The sequence below is a fragment of the Salarias fasciatus genome, chromosome 10 (assembly GCF_902148845.1).
Source record: "Salarias fasciatus chromosome 10, fSalaFa1.1, whole genome shotgun sequence".
Lineage (NCBI taxonomy): Eukaryota > Metazoa > Chordata > Actinopteri > Blenniiformes > Blenniidae > Salarias > Salarias fasciatus.
In genome coordinates, this window is record NC_043754.1 from 13,394,035 (window position 1) to 13,421,294 (window position 27,260).

Below are 27,260 nucleotides of genomic sequence, written 5' to 3' on the forward strand. Positions count from 1 at the left end.
CCTCTACGTGAAATGGATGTTTTCTGGATTCTCCAACAATAAAAAAAAGCATATGAAGTTAATTGTTAACTTTAAATTACCTATAGGTGTAAATGTCAGCGTATGTCTTTGACCTTTAGCATTATGTAACTTTCAGCTGGATCAAGAATACAGATTTTGAAACGAAGGATCATCTTCAACAGTTCATAACTTGCACTTGGAGGATTTTTGAAGTTATTGAAGATGAAGCCTACAAACAAATTTCTGACCCAAGCAATCTCCCTTCAAGCTACTACACTGTTACAAAATCATCACTGTATTAAGGGGAAGAAAATCAATTTTGACACGGCAATGACTATGAACATCCTGAAAACAACAGGGTTGTGGTGTGGCCCGGGCGAGCTGCAAGCTGTTCAGGAAAGATAGCTGGGGAGAGTTAAACAACAGTAGTGGGTGGGTCGGACCACTGAAGAGCTGCGGCCTGCACAGACATGAGAGGGTGTGACAGCTACACACCCCGCTCACACAGCAGGCTGTTACAACAACCCAGATGAGCGCATGGAATCGAAACCATGCAGCAATATTACAAAGCTGCATATCAGGGAACTGCATACTTTTTTTTTAACTAACGTGAAAGCAGTGACTAATGTGTTAATATCAGTAAAAGTGAGGAACACATTTACACAAGAGCTTTAAAGCACTTGGCTGTTAAAGAAGGCCAGTACTGCAGCTCGAGGAAAGTTGACGCTCAGTTCAGGGTTAGGGTTGGGTTAGGGTGAGACTTCTGAGCCTTTCAGTGCAAAGTTTGCATGTTCTCCATGTGCTTGGTTGCGTAGTAAGTTAGTTAGTAACAACTTAGTCATTGATTAATTTGTTGTTCCCTACTTTCATCAAATGTTCTCTCTTTATTAGCTGATACAAAAATGCTTGATGTAAATGTTAAAAGATTTCTATAAAGGTTCACAAAGCGCATTGAAAGATAAATGAATTATAGCCGAAAAACTGTGCCGGCTTGACACTAACAGCTTCACAGCTTCATTTATCACAGGATGAGCTCATTTAAAAAAAAAAAAAAAAAAACATTCAGAAGAGAAGAATAATTTGTTTCTCTCAAGCTTTTACTGCAGCTGCACTGCAAATACAACAGGCTTTTGACTCAGTCCTGATGAAGCTGTTCTATTTTTGTGATAAGAAACGACACATTGCTTCTGTTCAGAAGCTTTCAGTCTGTAATGTATTGGATTTCAAAGCAGCATGCTTACCTATGCATATCTCATCGTCCGTCTCAGCATCTCCGATACACTGGAATTTAAACTCGTTCAGAGAGTCGGCAAATTTCCTCTTGGCAGTTGACAAGCCTGACAAAAAAATAGAAAGACAAACAGGTTAATGGATCGTGTCACATATACTTTTTTTTTTTCTGTTTAGTACACCGAATACTGTGTGGAGCTTTTATAATGACTCAGCCACTGACTGAGTCTCATAATAGACTCACAGAAATGATCCCATTCTCACTCTGAACTAAGGTTATTAAACATGTACTGCTCCCACGTATGAGAATATCTGCCTTTGTTGGGATTCACGCAGGCGCTGAAAGTGAGGACGAGTGGAGAGAGTCTAAAGGTGGAGGCCGTGAGTGGTGCTCCTCTGGTGCTGGTGACGGAGACTGACAGCTTTTTGCATTTGTAAAGAGGTTTTTGTGTGTGTGTGTGTGTGTGTGTGTGTGTGTGTGTGTGTGTGTGTGCGTTCTCGTATTTCTATCCTTGTTGGGGCCAAATGTCCCCACAAGGATAGCAAAACGTGGAACGACGTGCCTTGTGGGGACCTTTTTCCGGTCCTAAGTAGGAGAAACAGTGTTTTCTTGACCATGTTGTTGTTACTGAAAAAAGTAAAAGTGCAAAAACATTTCTTTAGGGTTAGGCTTTGTTGTGGTGTGGGTTAGGGTTAGGGTAAGGGTCAGGGTTAGGGGCTAGACATGAATGGGAGTCAATGGACGGTCCCCACAAGGATAGAAATACAAGACTGAGCGTGCGTGTGTGTGTGTGTGTGTGCTTGTGCTGAAATGCTCAAAAAGCACCATTAAATCCCAGGCACATTAACCAAGTGAGGCAGTGAAAAAGCTCCGGACAACTGCATACCTTTCAAATAATACATGAGGTGCTAAAAGCTCCTAGGAGACGCACACTCACAAGTTTGGCTTCCCCTACGTTCTAAACTCAGAGCGGGGTCACCGTCATTACGACATTTCCTGTTGCTGGGTTGGACCGGGTCAGTCATATATGAATGAGTGGGAGGACAGGGATGAAGACATACAACAAAAGAGACTTTCACAAAGAACATGTTGAGGAAAAACACACTGAAGCAAAGACTGAACACACTAAACTCCCACTAACACAATAGAGAGCGGAAATACAGTTGTTTTTTACGTTATTACTGTATAAAGACGATTGCAGAAACAGTCGAAGAGGGCTTGATGTGGTAGGGGAAACCTCTGCACAAAAGCTGCACGAGCAAATATTTATTTGCTGACATTTTATAAACTACAGTCAGAAATTTCAAATGAAATCCAGACAAGGACACCGAGAGGACAAGAGGAGTCACGTGGAAAGACAGAGGGGAGAGTCAGGGAAAGGACAGAGAGTGTGGAGAGAGGAGACGGACAAAGAGCGATCGCCCATGTTCATGTAAATACCACAGGTCTTCCTTTCAGATCTGTGCAGCCTGCCAGTCGGACAAATGAAACGCAGGCCTGGCCGCTCTTATGTACTGCCAGGAAAGCACACATGTTGGCACGCACACACACACACACACACACTGTGTTTTGTTGCCTTTCAGGGACACTGCATTGACTTATATTCATTTCCTGCAGACTTGCTCTAAACTCAACCATGACTAACTTGATCAACTTAATCCGTAACCCCAACATGAAAACATGTCTTCACTTGGGACTTTTAAGATTCTGCTTGTAGGCATTTAGTATTTGACTCTAGAAAAACAACATGTCGCCACGATGCGAGAGCATTAAGAGATCCCAGTCCCTACAACAGTAATAAATATACATACACAGACACACACACACACAGCTTTCTTTCTCGAGATTGACTCAGAAAAGCAGTGGAGTGAGTCACAGCGGCTCTGTGTCATCAGAGGAACTAAAGTATGACCAAAATGAGACCGCACTCCAACCTTCAAGGATAAACTACGGTTTTACAGCATCAGTCAGTGTGTCCAGTGAAGATAAATAAATACTTTCATTCTCCCAGCAGTTTTCCTAATACCCAACATCTTTTTCACAGTTCAATACACAATGAAAACAAATGATGACTTTAGTGCCGTTGGAAAGCAAGAACTAACAGGCCACAGGCCATTAATTTCAATTATTCGCGAAAAACATACAAATCGCGGCTTTCTTCCATGGGAATGAATATTATGCTGGAGAATGTATTTGAAGCAAAAATACCGACAATATATAGCCAATATGTACGTTATTAGTAAAGACAAAACATAAAGCACACTTTTCTCAATTTGGATTCCATTTATCTTTAGTATCTGCTGTAATAATTGTAACCCGTATTGTAAACATTGAATTACAATTAAACAATTAAAGAACATTCTATTTCAATAAACTATAATGTTGCTTTATTTTCACTGGTTGTATGTTGAAGTATGATTATCAGCATGGGTGGCCTCAGTGGGAATCATATCTAACTCTGGCAGCGGTTATGTAAGCTTCTGTGTCTGCCGAGCGACACACAACTGCATCTCCTTCCACACTCTCACTTTCACTCCTCGGTCTCTGCTTTCTTGTTCTTGGCCTCCGTCTCCCTTCCTTCTCTTTTCTGAGCACCACGTTTTCTCCTTCCTGCCAGTGACAGCTCCTCTCAGCACCTGGTGAGTGAAACGTGCCCGTTGTTAACTCCCTCACCCTGGCTCCAGCCGTAACGCCACGTGAAAACATCTCAGATCAACCACAGACCAAAGGGACAGAAAACACAAGGATATTAAGAAGTAAACAGACTAAGATATAATTACACTTGTGTTTGATGTATTATTAACATAAAATGTCTGTATTTATGATGGAGTTTCTTCTATTTTTTTTGTAACTTGTAGATCATCCTAATTAGTGTCTTTTATCCTGAATGTCCTCTAATTCTAAGGTTTGGTTGCAGGTCATGTTGTTCTTATCATCATTAAAGAAAACAGTGACTTCCTGCTCAGAGGTCACTTATATAACACATTTATTGAGTTCTGCTCTACGCAGGGTTTTGTGACAGAGTGAAATGAATGCATTGATTGTCCATAAAAACATGTTTGGATACATTTATGCCTCACAGCCAAAGACGGCATGTTTCAAAGTGTGAACGCTCAACAACATGCCGAGGATCTCATCATTTATTGGGAAAAAAAACATAAATATATGTAACTGAATTATCATAAATCCATGTAGCATTCATTTGAAAAAAAAAAGAAAATGTTGGTTAAGAATGTTCTTTGTGCTTCTGGTAATACATCATATCCTATTGGAGATCTTGATGACTTACTGAATCAAAGGAACATGCATTTGGAGGATTAGCAGCAAAGCTGAGTATGCCGGTTGCACCTATGAGAGATTTGCCAAACAGCGGTTTTTCTTTGCGGTTGACTCTTGTTTGGTAGATTGGATGAATAAAATCTATTAAAGAAAAAAAAAAACACACACACATTGGCAGCATAAAACTGTGGTCTTTGTTTCTTTACTGCTCAGGCTCCTGTTTATTCAAACACAGAAACAACAGCCTGGCACCGCTAGCGTTCCCAAAACTAAAAGATATACTGCAAGCAAGTATTGTAATAATAAAGAACTAATCCTTGAAACAGTTTTTTTTTTCAATCTTTGTGTATAGAGCAAATAAGACTGTCATATTTTTACTGCCCATTTGAGTCACACACAGGAACCAAAAAAAGCAGACCTGAACATTGTCAGCTAATAACGAAAGCGCTCAGTCATTTGTATAAAACACAGTTCTTTGTTTTTAAGTATCTTACTCTGGATGTTTTTTTGTTTTTTTTTTTTTTGCACTGCACTGTTATAGAACAGGCTGATTTCATAAACCAGATATGAGCCAGATACGTTGAGTTTAGTGCAAGAATCTTACATTTCTGTGCATGTGATTGCTACTCAGGGGCCTGGCAGTGTATTCAACAGAATGATAGGTTTCTGCAGTATTTACATGCCACAGAGTGTATTGACTCTTTGCCTTGAAGACTTTGGATTTAATCATTTAACACAATGTTAAAATAAACTCACTCATGGCATTTGTGTTTAGCTTACAAGCCTTTTGAGAGTGTTACATTGTACATTTTGGCAAACTGTGAGATGAGGTAAGCTAATCTCTTTTTGCTGGCTCATATTTCCAGATACATCATGTGTATATTAGCATGTGTCTAATCCCTGCAGGCCTTCTCGATGGATGTTGGCAACAATTACATTTTTGGCCACATGGCAGCCCGAAAGAAAGGCCCTTAGCTCACTCAAATCAGAGTTTTCAAATCAAAGCCACATTGTTGGCTAATATGCCTGGGTGCGATCTTGCCAACACAAATGAATTACTGTAAAACAAAGAAGAAGAAGAAGAAAAAAAAACTACATGACAAGTTTTCACAGAAATGCAAGACTACTCACACTCAGAGATTCAGTGAGCAGAGATGCCTTACCATTTATGGTACCACTTCAGTTTCATTCACATGCAAAAAAAGGTTAAATGATATTTAACCAATGTCTGTGATTAATAAACACAGGAGGCAAAACTTAACAATAGTATCATGTAACATACTGACAGTATATGGACCGGTTTATGTCTGAATAATATACTGCACATAGAGCATTATTAGACTATTATACATGAACTGTGAGACATCAGTGAAACATCAGTTGAGTGGATCAGTTTATTAACCTAATAAATATACTTAAAGGGACTTAAGGCAAGATTTGTGAAAAACTACACATGCATTTCCACTTTATTCAATGCTAATGGGTCGTGAAGCATTAAAAACCTAAAATAACAGGCCAATCCGCGTATCTGTCTGTTGCCTTATACAGGCTGTGTGCCAAATAATTTGTTGCTGTTCGGGGTCCGAATTTCCCGCGCAATCGTGGGGATGTGACGTAAATTGACGCTGTATGCGCGTTGCCGAACAGGAAGAACATGGCCGCCGTGGACACGGACTCAAACACTGCTAGGATCAGGGGTGGGCAGTGTTGCCAACTTGGTGACTTTCTCGCTAAATCTGGCGACTTTCCAAAGCCTCTTTTCGACTTTTTTTGTCAAAAGTAACTAGCGACAAAATTAGCGACTTTTTCTGGTGCTCTGGAGACGTGACAGGACTCCCCGTCCCAAAGCACTCACAGGCGGCCAGTCTCAGCAGCGCTCCCTGCTGAGTTGGGGCCGATTGGGTAAATGGCCCGGAGCTGCTCCACGGCGGCGACGGGAGAGCTCCAGCAGCCGCGGCCTGCTTCACGCGCCTCCGTGGTTATGCGGCAGTTCCCCACGCGCTCTGCGGCCGGCACAGAGCGCGTCTCCGCCCGGGAGCGGAGATCCGGAGCTGCCGCGCCGCGGCTTGCTCCACGGAGGCGCCTGAAGCAGGCCGCGGCTTCCACGGGCCGAGTGGAGCTGCCCCACGGAGGCTGACGAGAGAGCTCCGGATCTCTGCTCCCGGGCGGAGACGCGCTCCGTGCCGGCCGCGGAGCGCGCAGGGACCCGCCGCATAAACACGGAGGCGGAGAGGAGCTCCGCGACGGATTTAAAAATGAATCGTTAGATTAATCAATGCATCGAAGAACTATTTTCTAGATTAATCGATTACAAAAGTAATCGTTTAACGCAGCCCTATTATCAGCGTTATCTTGTGAGTCAAAAAAAATAAAATTAAAATATGACCGAAGCCGGGCAGGCACGCGAATAAATATTGGATATGCGTTTGATTCATGGAGGGAACTTCAGCTGCATTTGGGAGTGAAAATGGATGCTTACAAAAATCACATAATATGCGCTGTGGTCCTGCAGTAATCCGCGACGTAGTAAACAGCATGAGCATCCCTGGTGCAGCGCTGTGAAGCCGCACATTCTGTAAAATGTTTGTGCGCGCTCCCGTGCCGCCTTGGCTGGTGGCTGCAGTTACCTGCAGCGCCTATCGCGGCAGCACTGAGGTAAATTTTGAAAAGTTGCCTTAAGTCCCTTTAAGAAACATCATTTTGTAAGAGTAAGATGCTCTATTATCAAGATGGAAGCAGCTCTTGAATAGCAGAGACATAAACTACAAAAACGCAAAGAGACAACTCAAATAAACATAACATTTATTAAAGACCATTAATAAAATCAAGTACAGTGAAGAACACAAGATAATGTTAATGCTCCTTACAGATTTCATGTTTCTGTCAGGGGGAACAATAACGAGCCTCTCACAGCCCGGCTTTGGCCCACGGACCTTATGTTTGCCACCACATTTGACTAAAGTCAAAAGTAGATTCATGAGCAATATTTGTGTGTGTGTGTGTGTGTGTGTGTGTGTGTGTGTGTGTGTGTGTGTGTGTAAAACATTAGACAAACCAGTCATTAAAGTGCCCTACGCAGCTCATAACAGCAATTAGTTATTGTTGCTGTATCTCAGCGGTATTACAGACCATATTTTTCCCAACACTGCACATGAGAGGAAAAATAACATGCTGTTTCATGTTCTTGGAGAAACTAATCATCACACATTGCGTTGGCTGCATTTACCCGCAAACGAAACGAGCATAACTGAATCACAAGTTTCCCGTGCGGCTTCATCAGTGGTATTGCTGCGTGGGCCTTTTGTTTATGGGATAAAAAGTGACCATGTGATAGAAAATATGTCAAGCATTTTGAACATGCTTTATCAGATTTAAAAGGAAAACCAGGCCCACTGTTAGAAGCTGCCAGATGCAGAACACATCAATGATGGTCTACTTTCAGTGTGTGTGTGTGTGTGTGTGTGTGTGTGTGTGTGTGTGTGTGTGTGTGTGTGTGTGTGTGTGTGTGTGTGTGTGTGTGTGTGTGTGTGTGTGCGTGCACGCCTCGGCAGGAAGACAGCAGAGGACAGTATAACTAAAAATAAGTGCCCTTGCTGACACTTGCCACTCTGCCGTCTCTTCCCCTCATCTCTCACACTTACAGGACAGGATTCCTGTCGTGCTTCTTTTCCTGCACGTCGTCCTGATGTCACGCAGTCAGCCAAAGCAACACAATGACTGGTGAAGTCAGAACACTACATGTTGTGTTATTGAGAAATAAACGTGAATAAATATATGTGGTATTTGAGCCGTTCTCTCATCCAACATCTTTCTCATTAAGTTTTCGTTTTATGTTTTCTAGTTCAGCACCCAAACAAATCTTACATGAGCGCCAATAAAAGTTCATCCCCTGAGAGATGCAGGATTGGAGTGCGAGATAATAACAAGCTTTATGGTTTCTAACGTTTCAGTCTGCAGGACATGCTGTGCCCATTTAAAAGACAAATTCACATTTTGATTCGTCTGAACACAGACGCAGTTTTCCATCTTGATTTTTTTTTTTTTAAACAAGCTTTGTTCTCTGATATCCATAACACAGCTTCAACTTGTATTAGTGGATATCACAGCAAACTGTGTTCACCAGCACTGATATCGGATAGTGTTCCTCATGCAACGGTTTCCAGTGCTAAATCATGTCTGTTCTTAATTCAGCAACATTTAAAAGCCATTTTATGCTGACTCTGGGCTTGTAAATGCAGACAGACATGTCTGAAGTGGAAGTCTTGTGGATTTTTCTGACATTGTTCCACAACTTTGAGACTCTCTGGATGTTTGAATGAAACAGTACTGAGTGAAGGTGAGAGTCTCTCAGCCACCCACGGTGTGTGTGTATCTTGTCTTGTTACGAAGAAGTTTCTATATTCTATTCTTTATACTGAAAAGTTTAAAAAAGCACAAAAGGAATACAATGACCTGTTTTCTCATCTGTAAGCCATTGTATAGCTCTGGAGTTTCACATGGATGCTAAACCTTAAAATGTGCCAGTCACATGTTCGATCCACAGTTTGATAGAGAGCGTCTCAAATACCACCGGAACGAGACGGTTAGCTCTAAAAACTGCGGGGAAACACACTCACTCACACATGTAGCACTGTAAGATGCACAAAAGGAACCTCTAATTAGCCACAGCCATGCAGCAGTGACGCTACAACGGCCGCTGTGTGTGTGTGTGTGTGTGTTAACTCGCCACCAGACATTCACACTCACACACAGTCAAAAGAATGGGCCTGTGTGATATCAACAGGATATCCAGCAGGAGCTGGGACTCTGCAGTAGCTTTGTTCCATGAGCATGTGAATAGAAACCCTGTTCATAAAGTGGGACAAGTGCGCGCACGCACACACACACACACACACACACACACACATGCATGCTATTCATCTGTGGAGACAAAGACAGATCTCAGTCTCTCCATCTAATTCTTTACGTGACGCAGCAGCCAAGCATGGAGAGGACTTTACAGACTCAATGGTACAGAAAGACAGAGAGAAATCTCGAGACGGTATAGAGTCAACTGTTTTCCAGTGGTACCATTTATTTTGTGTAAGTACAGTTCAAGTCAGGACAACTGTCTCTATTTTGTAAGAAATAAGAAAGTCAGCTGGCTCCCACGACCATTATTAGAAAGTTTTTCAGTGCTGTACTGACTTTGTGACCTGGAATAATGTGTTTTTTCCTTTCTCTTTTCGTTCAAAATTTGCATTTTTTCTGTAACACTTCAAAATTGAAAATGGAGTCAAGTGAAAAAAAGAAAGTCATGTTCATTTTTTATATACGTAAGCATATGCGCAAGTACTTGTATTAATCATGATTATGAAGTGACATAAATCTGCTTAAACAGCCACATTGTCAAAGCTTTCCTCCCCATCGGGAACAAAAAAAACAAGTCAGCATTAAGTTCAAATCCCGTCAATTCAGGGAGCGGACTTGGTTTAAAGGGAGCGCAAGTTTAAGATGAGGTTAAGGTCAAAGGTAAGCGAGTAGTCATTATTGTTCGGGTTAAAGTACAGCTTCAGGAAATGAGGATACAGTGATGTAAAGTCCTCTGGTGTGATGGAAACAAAACTGTGTGCGTACATGGGAGAGGGAGGTAAACAGAAAGAAATTATATCATCAGTGGAGAGGGTAGCAGTGCCAAGCAGAAATATAGAACGACAGACGCTATCCAGCTAAATCTTGTGAGAGCAGACTCACGGTAAGGTTTGCTCTGCCACTTTCACAACTCAGCTGAAAGCACAAATGTCTGCTGAGCAACTCTTCAGAGAACAAAGGAAAAAAAAAAAGTGAAAGCGCATAAAGTGTTGAGTAGAAACATCGGGGCACAGGCAGGCTTTCCTGTCTAACACAAGGTCAGTTTGACATTTGGCGAAGAGGAAAAACCTACTTTCACAAAAACACACAGACGCAGGGAAAGTGGGCGAGAGAAAGGCGAGGAAGAAGAGATGGCTTCTTTTAGTCGTAGCCATGGTGAGCGCAAGTTGCGGGGGGGGGGGGGGGGGGGGGGGGGAGAGAGAGTAGAGGTCAAAGGTCACATTTAATCCGTCCTCTCTGCTCAGTCAGTTTAATGGGAAGCTGACTTTGTCGGGGCAAATTGACGCGCATCATATTCTGGCTCAACGATATTCACTGGGCCACGGTGGGCCATATCAGGGGTGATTAAGGTCAAATCTGGCTGTGAATGCGGATCCCCTTACACATTCACGCTTTAAATCCATCATCTGCCTGTAATGCGATCCATCAACACAGCTGGAAAACAGTAAAAAAAAAAAAAGAAAAAGAAAAGCTAACTTCTGTCCAGAAATATTAACTCTTCACCATCTAATACTGTCCCTGCATGCTTTTCAAAAAACAGGTCACTGTTGAGAGGTTAATGGTGGCTTCAGTCTCGTAAGAAAGTGTTGCACTGTATCACAAAACAAGTTAATCACTGGATGCTTAGTATGTACAGCAGGACATCAAGTTGGAGAACGAATGAAAGACGCCCAAGACTGGGGGAAAAAAATGAAGAGTAGAAGAAGAGTCTGAAACAGCAGTTATAGTTCATGTCATCATCCTCCAGCGGCCGAGCTGGCCGCCTGCGCAGAAAGTATGTCATCGGGACGAGCTCCTGCCAAGACGCTCCAAACAACCTCGGAGCTGTGGCTGACTCTTTATTGGAGACACACACACGCAGACACACTGTACAATGCTCACATGTGAACACATGTAGCTGTTCTTCTCCTGGATTTCCTTCATTGCTTGTCCTTTGACACAGTGATTCTCCACCATGGGGCCTCGGCCCATTCATAGAAAATGGGCTACAAATGTCTTGCATTTGCACTAAGGGCTGTGAAACTCCATCTCTCCATCTCCCATTCACAACTACATCCCTGTGTGAATCAGGATTCTCTATTGAGGCCACAACCGAGACCAGAGCATCACTGGAGACTCAACTGAGAGTGATCAGTTGGAAACTGGTCCCAGAGGTCAAAAAGATTGCGAAGCCCTGCCTTAAACACGCTGCAATTAAAGAACCAAGTGAACATGTTCAACTCATTTACAAGCTACATGCATGCAAAAGAAAAAAAAAAAAAAAAGCTTTCAGCTAAATGGTCAGCATGATGTGAGTGGGTAATCAATCAAGAGACTGGGCAATCAATAAGCAATAAAAACAATGAAAAAAAATCCAATTTTGAAAATTGAAGTCTGGAGTGGACACCACCTCAACAAAGTCAGCAAAATTTTTCATTACATGTCATTTATGAGGTCTGTACAGCGGTGTCGTGGTCGGCATGCTCGCCTCAATGCAAGAAGGTCTGAGTTCCGCTTTCGCCCTTTTCTGAGTGAAGCTTGACCTGAAAAGTGTTCATTTGATGCTAATTCTTGTTGGTGTGAACATGAATGTGACTGACTGAGGATCTGTTTATATGACAACGTGTTCAAGTGAGAATGCAAAGCTTTCGTTGTGTTTTTGGCATCTTTTTGCTCAACTGTGGCGGTCGGAGCCACTGAAAATGAAACAGCTCCCAAGGTGGAACTTCTCGAAAACGCTACACTCCGTCATCGAGGAAAAAAATCGCACCAAAGTTGAACATGGCGTGGATGGTATCTGCCATCTGATCTGATCTTCACTGGTTCGAACAGCATTACAAGGTACAGATTTACAGCAGTAAAAACAATGAAGCAATTATTTCTAACCAACCCATGAAACAACTTAAACAGATGATTGCTAGAATTCCCAGAGTAGTGAAATCCACCAGAGGCGCTTTGGGATAAAGCACACCGATATCTTCCATCTACTGCGGTGCAGTGACCACATTTGCGAGCTCCAGGGAGAAGACACATGCTCTTAACCATCGACCGTGGCGGTTTCAACAGGCAGAATGTAAAAAAAAAATACACTCGAGCATGTGAGTGCACACTTGGTTTCTGCATACCTCTCAATCACACGCTAATTGCCGCCACTTGTATAAATATCTCTGCTGGTGTTTTAACTGCAGGCTGACACACAGACCTCTGGTCCAGCGCGTCAGTCATACCCCCCACTGACCTCCAGTGCCAACCATTCACTGTCAAATATATATTTTCAACATGCTTTTGACACAAGAGAGCAGGGGAGAAAGAAATAAGGCCGATGTAAAGCGTATACCATGAACTGCATTTTCAAAGAGCGTATAAAGCTTTTAAATACTTATGTTCTTCCCTGCATTTTATCTGTTTTTTGTTCCTCTAAACAAATGTCAACAACACATACTTCAATAAAATGAAGCCAAAAATTTGGAAGAAGGTGGCAAGTGTGTTTTGTTTACATGTCAAAAATAAAAAGAGCAGATGAAAACTTTTTTTTTGTTTCAGTGTTTACTACATGTTGTGAAAACCTTTGTGCATCAGCCAGCAGCAGCTCTGTGGGCCATAAACACCAGTAAGCTGTGATGGAGCTTCCTAACATGCGGGGGGCCTGACAGTACACACATACACACACACATACACACACATACACACACACACAGTCACACACACAAAAGTTAAACTACAGGGCACTCACTCACCCGCATTTGGAAACGCTTATAAATGCAAACACTGGCCAACACATGACACAGCACTGGCGTTGACAAAGCAGAACCAGGACACACACACACACACACACACACACACACACACACACACACGCAGAAGTGCACACACAGAAACACACACACATATACACACGCACACAAACACACACTGGAAGCGTTCCCTTTGTTGATCTCGACAGAAGCCTTTCATCTCAATGTGTCAATGCAATGACTGAGGGGACTAGAGTTTTGTGTGTGTGATACAAGTTGTGTGTGTGTGTGTGTGTGTGTGTGTGTGTGTTGTAAATATTCACTGTAATTACTAAAGAACACTGTGATCCCTTTCATTAGACGATAAATTCAATGTTTCATCGTTACACAATCTAAAAACAGCGAGCACACACACACACACACACACACACACACACACACACACACACACACACACACACACACACACACACACACCCCACTTGCATCTTCATTCCTGTTTAATGAGAGTAAAACTGCCCATCCCAAGGAGGGAACCATGGAAAGAATTCAGAAAAGGAAGAAAAAGGCAGAAAAGCCGATGAAATCATCTTTGAGAAATCCTCTAAATGTCACGGAGATCGTAAAGTCAATGAAGTCCCGCGCCTGTCGACGACGGCTTTTCTCTGCCCTATAATAGTACTGTGCTCATCAGAAACTGCCTGAATGGTGGTCGGAGGCCCGCAAAGCCATCAACAATGGCTAAATAAAGACTGGGAACAAAAAGAACCAAACAATGACAAACAAAGTCCCAACTAGAATGAAACGAGGGCTGCATGCTGGAGAGGGGGCAGGAAAGGTTGAGGGGGGGAAATGGAGGGAAGCAAGAGGAAGAAAGTCATATAGTTTTAGTGAGGGGAAGCAGGGAACTGAGCTGAGAAACAGCTGTAAGAGAAGGAAATGTGAATTGTCGCTGGCAGGACTAAGAAGCCAGAGAGGAAGTTGAATGAAGGCATATTTGAGAAAGAGGCCAGTAGGAAAGAAGGAAGCAATCAATTAACACAATCCAGGCCGTAACTGGACTTCAGTGCTGGGATTAACGACTGTGATTTAAGATGTAGGTGGTTATAGTGCTGTTCAAGATAAAAAAAAAAGACAGCTTTCTAAGAAAAACAGCTACTCAGTGATTTTTTTTTTAAATCCCTTAAACAAACCAGTTAAAAAAAACTATAGACCTATGAACAAATTGAATTTTTGGTCAGTTCTCACATACTCTCACATTTCAAGAGAATTAATGAGAGCAGCGCTATGTTTTACATTTATAATGCAAATTAATATTTGAGGATACACACCAGGGCTGTCCAACATGTGGCCCCTGGGTCTAAACCAGGCAGCAAGAGGCTTCAATCAGGTCCACTAAACCACCAAGCAAATTGTAAAAATGTCAAAGAAAACACTGATTTAAAAAAAAAAAAAAAAAAAAAAAAACTCCTGAGAGCAGCAGATGCAACACAACACTGAGACCCAAACTAAGATAGTGGTGATGCTGCACAGATAGCGTCAAAGAGGTCAGGGTGAGTTTGTAAAAATATGGAATTTAAATTAGCTATAAAATAAGTTTATGGACATTTGACTGTATTTTGCACCCTTTTCATTAAAAGTGGCGTTTTGTTCAGATTGTAATAGTTTTTTTGTTTTTAGTTTTGCCAAAATATAGACATTTTCATCATGTATAACCTGTCCCACAACAAAGAAAAACATTAAAGATTACATTTAAAGACTATTACTGCACTATTCCACCCACTCAAGATGATATTGGGCTGTATCTGGTCCCTGAACTAACACCGCTGATATGGACTATAGCCATAAAGGAATACTTCTTCATAACCTTTTCAAATAGATATGAATAATCTAACAAGTAAATCTCTGAAATGTGGGAAGAAGCCAAAAAAGCTGGAAAAAGCATTTACACAGAAAAAATGTGCAAACTCTACATAAAGTCCAAGACTCCAGATCAAACCGTGTATATGGCGGACCATGTATATGCTGACGGAGGGCTAACCACTGCTCCACTGCACCGCCCTGTTAGATTTTCATGATATTTCCATCATACTTTCAATTCATTTCTGAACACTGGAATATAAATGATTCCCTGACTCACATTTTTTTACACCAAACTTATAACTTACTAGTTAGAAAATCGAGCATGTACTATCTGCTGAGGTCACTTTCCACTGATTGAAGATAAAGGCACATAATTAACACAGACAGTTGGAAATGGTCGGCTCAGATTTGGGGTTAAAAGGGAGACAGACACTGTACATCAATGAGGCCTCATCCTCCCTCCTCTTGTCCCAGGCCACATAGCAATCTCATCCTAGCAACACACACAAAGAGACCCAAAGGAGCCCAAAGTTCACCTCCTTTGTCTTTCTTCCTTTTTTTTTAATCATCCTGTACTGTAATTATTTCCTTCTTCTATATTTTATCCTCATTCTTCTGCATTGTTTTACTGCTCTCTGTTTTTTTTTTGTTTTTTTTAAAGTCTTTGTTTATTTCTGATCGGTTTATCTGCGCTTTAGCCTCATGTCCTCTCTCTCATGCTCTTTCAACTCTTCCCCCTGCGTTCGTTTTGGCGCTGCTGCCACGCCTGTTGCTGACACAGCGAACACAGACAACCGGGGAGGTTTTCCTCTCGCTCCCTCTTTCTCTCTCTCTCTCTCTCTCTCTCTCTCTCTCTCTCTCTCTGTCTCTTTTTAAAAAGAGCATCTGTGGGGTGAAATCATCCTGCAGACTGCCGGTCGCTGCTGGAAAAATCCGCAGCAGGAATGTAGGACAATCGGACTTGGATTCTGAGCGCAGGACACACGGCCAGAACTGCCCCGCGCTCACTGGAGCTGACCTTGTAATTTAGGGGGAACACACCAAGGTTTTCAGTTAGTTTAATAACATTCTTGAGGGACGAGGAGAACACAGACACCACAAGTATCTTTCTGTGTCCCCCTGTACCATTTTCAGCTCCATTCACAACGTTTAAAGAGTCCGTAACATGCATTAAGTAAAAGGACAAGTATTGTCAGAATTTATTAAAGATAAACCGTATACTCCTCAGTGTGCTGAATTCAGGCTGAAGTTCCTACTTTGCAGCGTTCACATGATCAAAAACAAGAAAAGAAAATACTGTGTTTTGTACATTTCTTCAGTTTCACCTGCTGAACCTCCCAGTGGGAAACTCCAAGTAGGAAGTGGGACCTTTCTCACCTCTCACTGACTCAAAAATGCAGAATTGAGCATGAATTTGGAATTAGAGAAGATTTAACAATGACATTTATACAAATCTGTCATGTGGGCGAAACAATAACAATTTAACACCAAATATTCATGCAACACTGTCTTAACAAGAACCCTGGAAGAGGAAACTGCTTCGGTCCTCTAATGTAACGACAATCCCTGATATGACAGCCAGGCTGACACGCAGCCCCAGGCATCCTCTCCATAACAGGAAATGTAAGCGAATATATGACCTTCCCTTTACGCCGAGCTGCCACTGACACTCACGGGATGTTAGAAACACACCAAGATGCCGGGCGAGTGACAGCGACAGCGAGAAACATGCTGACAGCGGAGGGGAAAACCATTCCTCTTTTAAATACAATGTGAAAGGCACGGGGGGGGGACAGCGTGACGCAGCTTAGTAGTAGATATTAATACAAGATAAATTCTGTGTCACTATATCAAAAACAGTGGAAAAACAACACAGGTTCCATCATCATGGCGTCCAGCTTCTAAATGAATCATGTTACAATGTTTTAAAAGATGAAGCGGTGTAATTCCACTGTCGAGCCTGACTCGTGCGTCATAAAGCAGCCAAGACAGAAAACACTTCTCAGAAGTTGTTTTTCCTTGAAGTGCACAGAGTAAAAGCAGAAGAACTTTCCGGTACGTTACAAATCAAACCAATATGGTCGCAGCACTGATAGGTGAAAGAAAAAAAAAACAAAAAGGGGTGGAAGCCACACTAACCAGATTAGTGCCAGTCTCCAAATAGCTTCTCTCCACTTCCTACCTTACGCCAGCAGCACAAACTTGACCTCCATCCCAGACGGCAACACAAACATACAGCAAAAGCAGCCTCTCCGAGAACCAATCCGTGACCTTGTGAACTCAGTTGAACTGAAGGTGCAGTTTACTTCTGGTCATGTCAAAGCTGCACTGCTGCGACACTAAATAGAAATAACTGTGGACAAACTTCATACTTTCAGTGAAATCTGCGTCTCAAATCCAGGTGTTCTTCCGTTATTTTATGTTAGCATGACGTGAAACTGGTATTTAAGTACCTCCAGATGAACACTGGACGTTCTTGGGACCGTGATAAGATAATGCAATATGTAGCAAAATAAAGATGCCATTTAGCTAGAATTTATCACCCATATTTAAACAGTAAATATGGTATTCATCCATAAAAAAACAGCTATGCTTTATACCTTTGTCGCTTCTTTCCTGCACTGAACATTTCCCTTTGAACTCAACATGTTTCGTTCTCCCCAGTTTGGAGTCTCACTGAACAACTCCACAGCGAACCTCAAGGAAATTAAAATGCTAAATTAGGTTAAGCCTCGTGAAGCCTTCAACAGTTTACAACTTTGTTTCAGAATTTGTGGACATTAGCCAATAAACAGAGCAAAATGTTTAATTTTAGGAGATACATCTACAGAAGAAAGGTTGAAATGGTTTGGACATTCGCTGAGGAAAGATAAGAGATATATCAGAATGCAGACCTCAGACATTAAGTTGCTGAGAGGAGAAGACGAAGGCCTCGGGAATATTCATGGATGTGGTGAAGGAGGACATGGAGATAGTTGGTGTAGCAGGTGACGAAGTGAGATGGAGATTGATGATTCTCTAAGGAGAACCTCAAAGACAGCAGCAGAGAGACAGAAAAAAAAGGAAAAACACTTTCTCAGGAGGCCAAATCGTGAAGTGCTGTAGATGATGTACTATTTCTATGTAATTGAATCAACTGCAGCAATTACATCTTGCATGTCAGTCTTAAACGCATTACATGGGCAATGGAGTAATGTGTAGATGCCAACTTGTCTTCTGTGCGATGCCAAACTCGAGGCGGAATACTGGAGTGGTACGCCAGTGAATCGGCTGCCAGCGTGCTGCTGGAGTGCCTGCGCTGACTGTGGCGAGGATGTTTGTGTGAAAGCCAGTGTTCTCCGTTCAGGACAGGATACGGGACAGCGGTACTGAGAACACACTCTGTGTGTGACATTAACTGGGAAATAAATCAGCAGCCTCTAAAAGGCTTGGCTGAAATCCGCCCTGACCTCATTCCATCGGCTCTTACGAGACAGAGAAGAAGATTAAAATGGAAATAGAAGGAGTGAAACTCATAAGTGAGTTAGAAAAGTTTGAAAAACTACATCGCTGTCATAGTTGTGGCTTTGCGGAAAAAAAATAAAATCACAGAAATCAATACTTGTGCTTTTGTTAAAGTTAGCAGAATCAGATTAATTTATGCATATCTGGCCCTAATTTTCACATTCCAGAGCAAAACGGGTGGAAAATAATTCAAAGTGGCAGTTGGAGGAGGACTTTACAGGGTGGTCTGTGGTGACAGAAGTACTTTCCTTCTCTTGCCCTCAGCACAGAATTAAAGTGGAATAAAATATCTGGGGGTGTATATCGACTAAAAACTGGACTCGGTGAGGAACACTGTCTTCTGCAGGAAGGGCCAAATCTTTTAAGGGGGCTGACGCCCTTTGACATCTGCATCACGCTACGCTGAAGGTGTTGAGTCTGTGGCGGCGAGCGCGATCATCTATGTGGGTAAATGATGGAGCAGCAGGCTGACGGAGGATGCCACCAACAGAGGCGGTGGTGTCGGTGGAGATGCAGACGGAGATGCAGGAGGATCCGGTCCAAACTGGCGTCCATCCTGAACATCCTGTCCCTCACCTCCTCCAGGATGTCCTGGTCTCCAGCGGGAGCTCCTTCAGTAACACACTCAGACCCCCAAAGAGCATTGGACAACCTTCATTATAGACTCAAGAATTCCTCATTGTAAATATTTCATTTTGTATTTTGTCCTATTCATATTTTAACTTCACGTCTTTGTCTGGGTGTGAAACAACACAGAATAGTGTGCTCTGTGAATTCACTGTATGAAATTGTGATTTTGACAGAAATGCTCTCAGACCTTACAGTGGACACCCTCCTCCCTGCTTTCTTTGTCGCAGCTCTGGGAAGTCTGACACAAGAAGGGCTAAACAAGTCCAGGAAGAGGAAGCGGGTTCTCCATCCAGCCAGAAAGCTCAGAGTCCAAACGCTGACATGGGAACATTCAGTTATATTATGGTACAGGAAATATGTCGCGTAGTTTGGTGCCAACAGCTTTATTCAGAGTTCCTCAAGTGATCTCAAATAGCTCTGAACTCTGAATGGCTTGTAGGATTTCTAACTTTATAAATCCGTCACATTTTTTTACTATATAAATAGTTTGCGCTTAGACAAACAACAAATAAATGAAAATACCAATGAACTGATTAGTTGCAGTTATCAGCATTAGACATCTTTGTGACGTCAAGTCACTGCTGGATCCAGTCAACAGTCGGAACATTTTTGTGTGAAACTGAAAAACTGTGATTACAATTTGGAGGAATAGTTATTATAAAAATGTCATTTGATGAAATTACTGTTTATCTGGTAACCATCTTATCAGCTTGTTTCTGTCATTACTGACCATTGAAGAAGTGCAACCTAATTGACCACATCTTTTGAAAATCAGTTCTTGTGAAGAAGCTTAATCAATTGAATCAACATTTTGAACATTAAAATCATCACATCAAAGAGTAAGACAGATATAACCTATGAATTCCCTCAATGCACAATCGTCCTGTTTATACTTCAATTCCTCCTGTTCACTCTCATTGAATTTGAGTCAAACAACAGGCAGCGCCAGGCTCGTAATTTGACACCAGCCTCAGTGCCAGTTGATTGTGGATCCGGCTGCTCCTGGATTTGATCATTTATGCTCAAATCCATTACTGTTACTGGAATCACTGCCACGATCGAGATGAATATCAGTTTTATTTATATTTGAAACACAAAAAAAAAAAAAAACTCCAAATGTATTTGTCATCTAAGATCAATATGCCAATAAATCTTCAACGACCACCACTGTGTCACGCTGAAAGAATTCAGTCTCCATTGTAAACTTGCTCTGAGAAAAAAGAAACAGCAGGATCCCATTTCATTTTTTTCTGGGCCACAAAAGTCTGAATGGCCACCACATGGCCACCGTTTGGCCAGGAACCAGTTACTCACTGAGCAGACACACAGAAGCCATACTCTTGGTTCACCAGTCAGCCTTGTAGGAAACCCCACCCCCCTCCCCCTCCCCCTCCTCAAGTCTCGCTGCCTTTCATGTTTTCAGGAGGTATCACAGGGATTCAGAAAAATCGAGCTTCAAACAGCATCCAGAATGGGAATAATAATTCCCTTTCATCCTCCTCAGAATGGGGAGTCTAGCCTACAGTGGAGTCTAGCTCTGAACATGTTCCCACAAGCCTCTCTCTATCATTGGCTCTCTCTTCCCCCTCGAGGCAGGAAGGGATGCATTTAAATTAATATTCCTTTGGAGGAGTGAATCGTCCTCACCAACCCCCAACGTACCCCCATCACCATCGCCGGTGCTGAAACCCAAACCTTAGATACCCCCATTCCCACACTGAGCAGCCACCACCAGGCTGCAGTCTCATTCCCTCTAACTCGCCGCACCTTCCCTCATTAATCCCCGGCTGTCCCGCTCGCTTCTTTCCTGTCAAGATGTTACTGGGTTATCAGGGCAATCCTATTAATTCACCCAAGAATTGAGAGTGGAATTTGACCTCCGGAGCACCCGTTTCCTGGCCTGCGATCGTGAGAGGAGAACCGAGGGTGTCATTTATAAATGGGCTGAATTTTGTACATCCATAGCTACAAGGCAAACAAACACAGCGGCTAATGGGGCTTGCGTCTCAGCGTGCATGAGTTCATGCTGCCGTGCGTACGCATGCATGTGCGAGCAAGCTGTTCTCCGACACCTGCTGCAGCCCCCGAGCGAGCCGCTGCCAGGTTATGGAAGGCCGACGGCCAAGTCACAACGCCTGACTTCATGTTCACGATACGGCGAAATGGGAGAAAAAGTGGGGCTTTTCCTGTAACACTGCAAAAAGTAAGTAATTCAGAGTGGCAGTATATGAGCAACTAGAAGACCTGAATGACAATAATTTTGATTCATGCTTAAAAAAAAAATCAATACAAAAAAGAAAATCTATAAATATATGATTTATGGGAAACCGGAGCCTCTATGGACTCCAAGCTCATGGACTATATGGATTATTGGGTTAGTGAGAAGAGACGGTGTGTAGCGGGGCTTCCCCCCCCCTGGAAACACACACAGCACTTAACATACCACTGCTGCTCCTGAGTACCTCATTACACCACTTTAAGTCATCTTCGGATTTAAACTCCGCTTGAATGATGAGTGGCCCTTCGGTGTATAAGTCTGTTTAAAGCGCACTCCTTCACAAACTCAAAGGCTTTGCTTTCGGACGGCGACTCATCCGGATCACCTTGAAAGGACACGACGATTTCAAAGGGACGACCGCGTTCAACTCTTCTCCTCGTACACTGCACTTCATCAGCTCTTCATCAGCTCTCAGCTCCCACTATTTCATATTAATTGATTATTACGACGTCGACAGTCAACAGGAATCAATCTGTCTATATTAATAATTCTCCATAATCTATCAAGTCTGTTCCAGTCATTTCTGTTAGCACAGCCATGACTTCCCCTCTCTCCAGCACTCTTCATCCTGCCACCATGTGTTCCTCCCTCTCTTTCTCTTTCTGTCATCACGGATCACAGCAGCCCGGAGGATGTGCGGCCGAGCGGCTTGTCACTTTAAGTTCGTCCTCCCAGGCCAATGTGCCAGAGACTTCGGGAGAGGAAGCAGCCAATGAAACACAAACACAAGACAAGAAGAGCTTGGAGGCGAAAACCCACAAATGAAATAGTATCTTACTAATGCACCAACACAACAATTCAGACGCAAAAACCCGAAACCCCATGCTCAAAGACAAAGTGAAGCTGTTCGCTCTGTCTGTTCCTTCAGCAGGTTCATGCCCTGAAAACATTCATGTCTTCTTTATGAGCTGACAAATTAATTCTGACATAATCAGTGTGAAATTAAAATACAACAACGTGTCTGGCAATCATTTAGTCTTTGCCTAAAGGATGGAATGTCATGAAGTATAATGCAATTGTTATAACACAAAATGTCTTACATAGAGGAGAAGAAAAAAAACAACTGACACTGAATGCGACTGGTATAAATACAATAAAAGAATGAGGCCATCAGACTGATGTCCTTACAGTCTGAAAATTTAAAATGCAGGTAAAACATCATAATCAATGTCTAATTAAACAAAACGATGTGGACATCGCAAAACATTAACATGTGACGATCTGCTGAGAGCAAATGGGAAATAGACTTTGTAGGATCTAAGTTAGATAAAACGAGCTTTACATTGTTGTGGTTTTGTTGTTTCAGTTGCGGAACTTTTCTCACATCTGATCTTTGGCAGCTTTACTGTAATCACCTTGTAATTCTCACTGCTCTGTAGCTTTTTATATCCGAGAAGATGATTTCTAATTCTCAGCAGGTCCATGGAGCAAATGTTGTGTATAAATATTAATCAACAATATTAAATTAGATCACTACTTGTGTAATTAACACATTAACGCAGCTTTTCTGTTTATTTCTTAGTATTTTGGAGTATTTGTCTACAAATTGTGAGACATTTTTAGCACGTGCCCTAATTTCTTCAACATAAAGACACTGCAGAAAAACTAATCACATTTTAACAACTGTGTTACATTATGAGTCTAAATTTAGGTGAGAAGAATTTCATCAGAGCGGCCTTTAAACTGAATAAGAATGAAGCACCCTATGGTGAAGTACGCTGATGAAACATAACAAGAAACAACAAATTCATCTGCTTACTGTGTGAGAACAGCAGGTGGTACAACACTGTCAGAACAGGCAAAGTAAAATAAACTTGGGCAGCAATATCTAAAAAATAAAAATAAACTATTAAAATATGAATGCAAGACAATTTTATATATATATGAGGATAACGCAAAACAATAGCGGAAAGCCTACAGACTAGTGCTTCTTCGCTCGTTTGTGCCGGGAAAACATGGAGCTATTTAACACATCCACACCACAATGACAGTAAATATAGTGCTAATGTGCTAATTTTCATTGCATTTCTAATCTGTTTTAAACTCAGACTCAGAAACATAGTCTCTTCACTTCAATTATCTATTAAAGATCGGACAGCCACTAACAGACTCGAGCTAACTCTGCAGACTAAACTCAGCTGGGCTGGACGTCAGGAGTGGCCTTGGATGCTGCACAAAGAAACAATCTGATAGATAATTACTATCAACAAGGAAGAAAGCTGTTCTATATATATGTTTTTGTTTGTTTCAAGGGAACAGCTAATTCAGGGGTGTGCAACCCTCATCCTGCAATAATTCGTTTTGTTCGGGACTCATTTTTCCGTTCTAATATTTTCACTCCTGATATCTTTCAGCAGGGTTAACAGTGCAGACACGCATATCGATCGCCGCTTCAAGTTGCAGGTCAAGAACGACCTTGAACGCTGCATCATATCACGCCAGACCGGGAAGCAAATTCTCCAAAACGACTGAAATAGTCAAGTGTGCACTTGATCTTGGCAAATCTGAGGGAAAATATTTTACTTGCAAGAAAATTGATGGTGCTCCAGCTCCGTGCCCCACCCTCCACCCTCCACAGCAAGCATCAGTCACAAACTACTCCAAAAAACAGCGGTGGTTTCCCATAAATCCTCTCCCACCGACACCACCTTAACCCACAAGTGTTGGAGTATGAACCTTGACCTTGTGACTCCAGATCCCTACAGCCGCACAAGATGACTTTATAGACTGTGATTAGGCCCAAAGGGCAGGCGATGACGAAATGTGACTTATAGCCCAACAGTAATCTCCTTCCCACAGGCCAGAAGCCAGAGATATGACCAGATTCAAATCCTGGCCCCCCCGATAATAACACTGTAAACATGAAAACACAGACAGCAGAGTAACAGAAACCAACCAGATTACCTCCGTAAAGCCCGTTTTGGCTGCTGCAGCATCAGAAGATTCCACATCCTCTAATTAAAATGTGTGTGCGTGCATGTGTGGGATATGCCTATTAAACGTGTGAGGATGTGATAAAAAAAACCAAGACATGGAAGCAAAAGAAGCAACCTGGGGATTAAACATTCTTAGCAGGGGGTTATTTTAGGAGCAGGCGGGCCGAAACAGACAGGAGCTGAACACAGGCGCGCGCACCGTTAAATACACACACACACACACGCGCGCGCGCGCACGTCGCCTCGCTCCCCATGCCACTGAACTGTGGTTTGTTTGGGTTGGCTCCGAGAAGCAGTGGAGACGAGCCTTCCCCTCGGCCCACCCCGGCACATGCTCCGTGTTTTACGCTCATGCACACGGTCCAGATGAACTAAAAGTGCAGCTTTCTGTATAAAATTAACCATTAAAGCTTTTAAATAGCAATGCAGTGAGACAGTGAGATAAGAATACAGCTTTCACACAAAAATAACAAACAAAAGCATGTATAAAACTTTATCTGGTGAGGAAATAAAGTCTAATTGCTCTTCTTGTTGGCGCCACAAAACGAGGAAGGGCCAAAAGATGGGAAGGAGGAAGGGAGGGAGGATTCAATTAATACATTTGGAATAAAAGGAGCACAACTACAGCAAAGGAAGGGAAAAGAGGACACCAAAGGAAGAGGAAGAGGAAGAGGAGGAGGAGGAGAGGAAAGCAAAATCATTGTTTTGGAAGGTCGACTGTCTCCCTGAATGCCTTCCTGACTGGAAACAACAATCGGCCAAAGAACATCTTTCACTCTTCCTCCATAACGTATATCATATTATCATGTGAAGCAGCGCGGCAGGAACTGGCGACATATTACATGAAACGATTAACTATTACGACCAACTCAACAGCATGACAAAGGAAAACCAGTGAAGCTATTTTGGGTCTGACAATTCAAGAAAATTTTATCTGCAATTTGTAGGAAATCATGTTGATCAAGACAGAGAGAAAAGGAAGGCTGTGATATCAATGCCAATGCAAGATTTCCGGAGTGCAAAGTGGAAAAGTTCAGATCAAAAGAATAGTGTTTTACACGTTTGGCTAGCACACTTAAAATACTGACACTGGCTAATGCTACAGCACAGCGGTTTCCTATGGAATAAGCAAAAAACATCTGAACCAGAAGTGACTCAACTGTTCACAACGTAGAACCTAAATTTCATATAAAGACTTTTAAAGAAGTTTCAATCACAGACACAAAACTTCTACCAACTTTTCCGGATCAGATCGAACACATGAACTCAGTCAAAGCCCTCTCCTTCTTAAGTGTGTGTGTGTGTGTGTGTGTGTGTGTGTGTGTGTGTGTGTGTGTGTGTGTGTGTGTGTGTGTGTGTTGGAAGAATCTTTTAAACACATTTATCTCCTTGAATGTGAAAACCCCAGAAGGTATCTTATGTTGACCATTTGCAGCTAATCTTTTTTGGCTTACTCCTCGAAGCATTTTGTCCACTTTGAAATCACTTCCGAATATATTCCCCTGGAAAAGCTTCTAGTCAGAATGAAATGGATTTCAATGGAAATATCAAAAACAATCAGGTAGAAAAAAAGATGCTGAATGAAAGTGCACAGCGTTCACATCTGTAAATCCGTCTGCAAATTTCAACTAAAGGCCTCATGCTTGAAATTGGGCCTGTTTCTGCTTAACGCCAACAAAGGCGAATTGTTCCCTTCAGTATAACAAAACGTATCGTTGCTCCTGGACACAACAACCTGCGTTTTACCTTTTTACCTCACAACCTCCAGACGGAACAGTTCCCTGAACAGAACGCGGACATTAATATTGTGCCAACTGCTGACTTGCTCTTTTTTTTTTTTGGTTCTGACTCATTTTCAGGGCTTTGATGTCTGGAAAACAATTTTTTTTCTTTTTTTTATCGGCAACATGTGTCAGCATGTGTGAGTGTAAGAGTGAGACTGTGTGTGTGTGTGTGTGTTGCTTTTTCGTCTTTTTACCTGATCTGTGCCACACCTGTACTCTCACCTCCGCAACATTTAGGCGAAAGTTTTCCCCCGGAATACAACACCTGCTGCAAGTCCGGGCAGCCGGCTGTGAAACGGCCTCAGGCTTATTGTTTAAGGAAAGCAACGCTGAGCCGCACCTTTTCTCCACCGGGAGCTCCAGGTTTCTTACCCATCATCGCTCGTGTCTGCGATTCGGGTCTGACAGCTCGACACTGCAGGCGACAGTGGAAACGATAACCTGAGGATTCGCTTTCAGCACCTTCAGAAGGTTAAATAAATCTCAGCCTTCTTCTGATGTTCCGTTTTCCTTAAGGGCAGGATTAAAAAAACAACAACAAAAAACACTTTGTTTTCTATAGAATTTAAAGATTGAACAACTTGTGAAGATTTTTCAATGCAATCATCACAAAATGTCACAAGCAGTCATTTAAGTCTTGTGACATTTTACGAGCTGAAACACAAGTAAAAAGGGCTGAATCTCCAGAATCGACAGTCATAGAGATAAAGTGAAGTAACCTTTCACCGTTTGACACAGCAAAAAAAAGCACATGATGGAGGAAGCCAAGAGCCAGGATGGAGCAGGTCAAGGCTGACCGCTGGAAAAGATAAGTATGAAACTTTATTTGCCTCGTTGAAATTCTCAGTCAGACTTGTTGCTGGAATAGGAAAGAATCAAACGGTCGGGCTTCTGTTCAAATGTGCCGTTCTGCTTCCCTCCGCTTTTTTTCGTCCAAGTTGGACGGCAAACATAACATGTTCCTCTAACCCGGCAGCCTCACGTGACGGGCTGAGGTGTCAGGTACAGTAATTCCCCTCCATCTGCTGGTAAAACAGTGGCAATTAAACAATTTGCTCTCATAACTACCGGCAGTAAAGGTTTTTTTTTTTTTAAGCAGCTGTGAAAAGCGCAGCTGTCTCTTTATAGCAAGGATCAGGTGTCTGCTGGAGAAAACCAAGGAGCATTCACATTTTTCCCCTTTTTCCCCTT

The 27,260-nt window shown here is 42.4% G+C and overlaps 1 protein-coding gene across 1 annotated transcript in view; it reads right to left on the bottom strand.

Moving 5' to 3' along the window:
• The window catches only part of LOC115395704 (rho GTPase-activating protein 26), a 67,998-nt gene that overhangs the window by 34,975 nt on the left and 5,763 nt on the right, over window positions 1-27,260 (bottom strand). Inside the window, exon 2 of the mRNA XM_030101337.1 lies at window positions 1,242-1,337. Within this exon, the coding sequence (XP_029957197.1) occupies window positions 1,242-1,337 (96 nt within the window). The remainder of the gene's footprint in view (window positions 1-1,241; window positions 1,338-27,260) is intronic.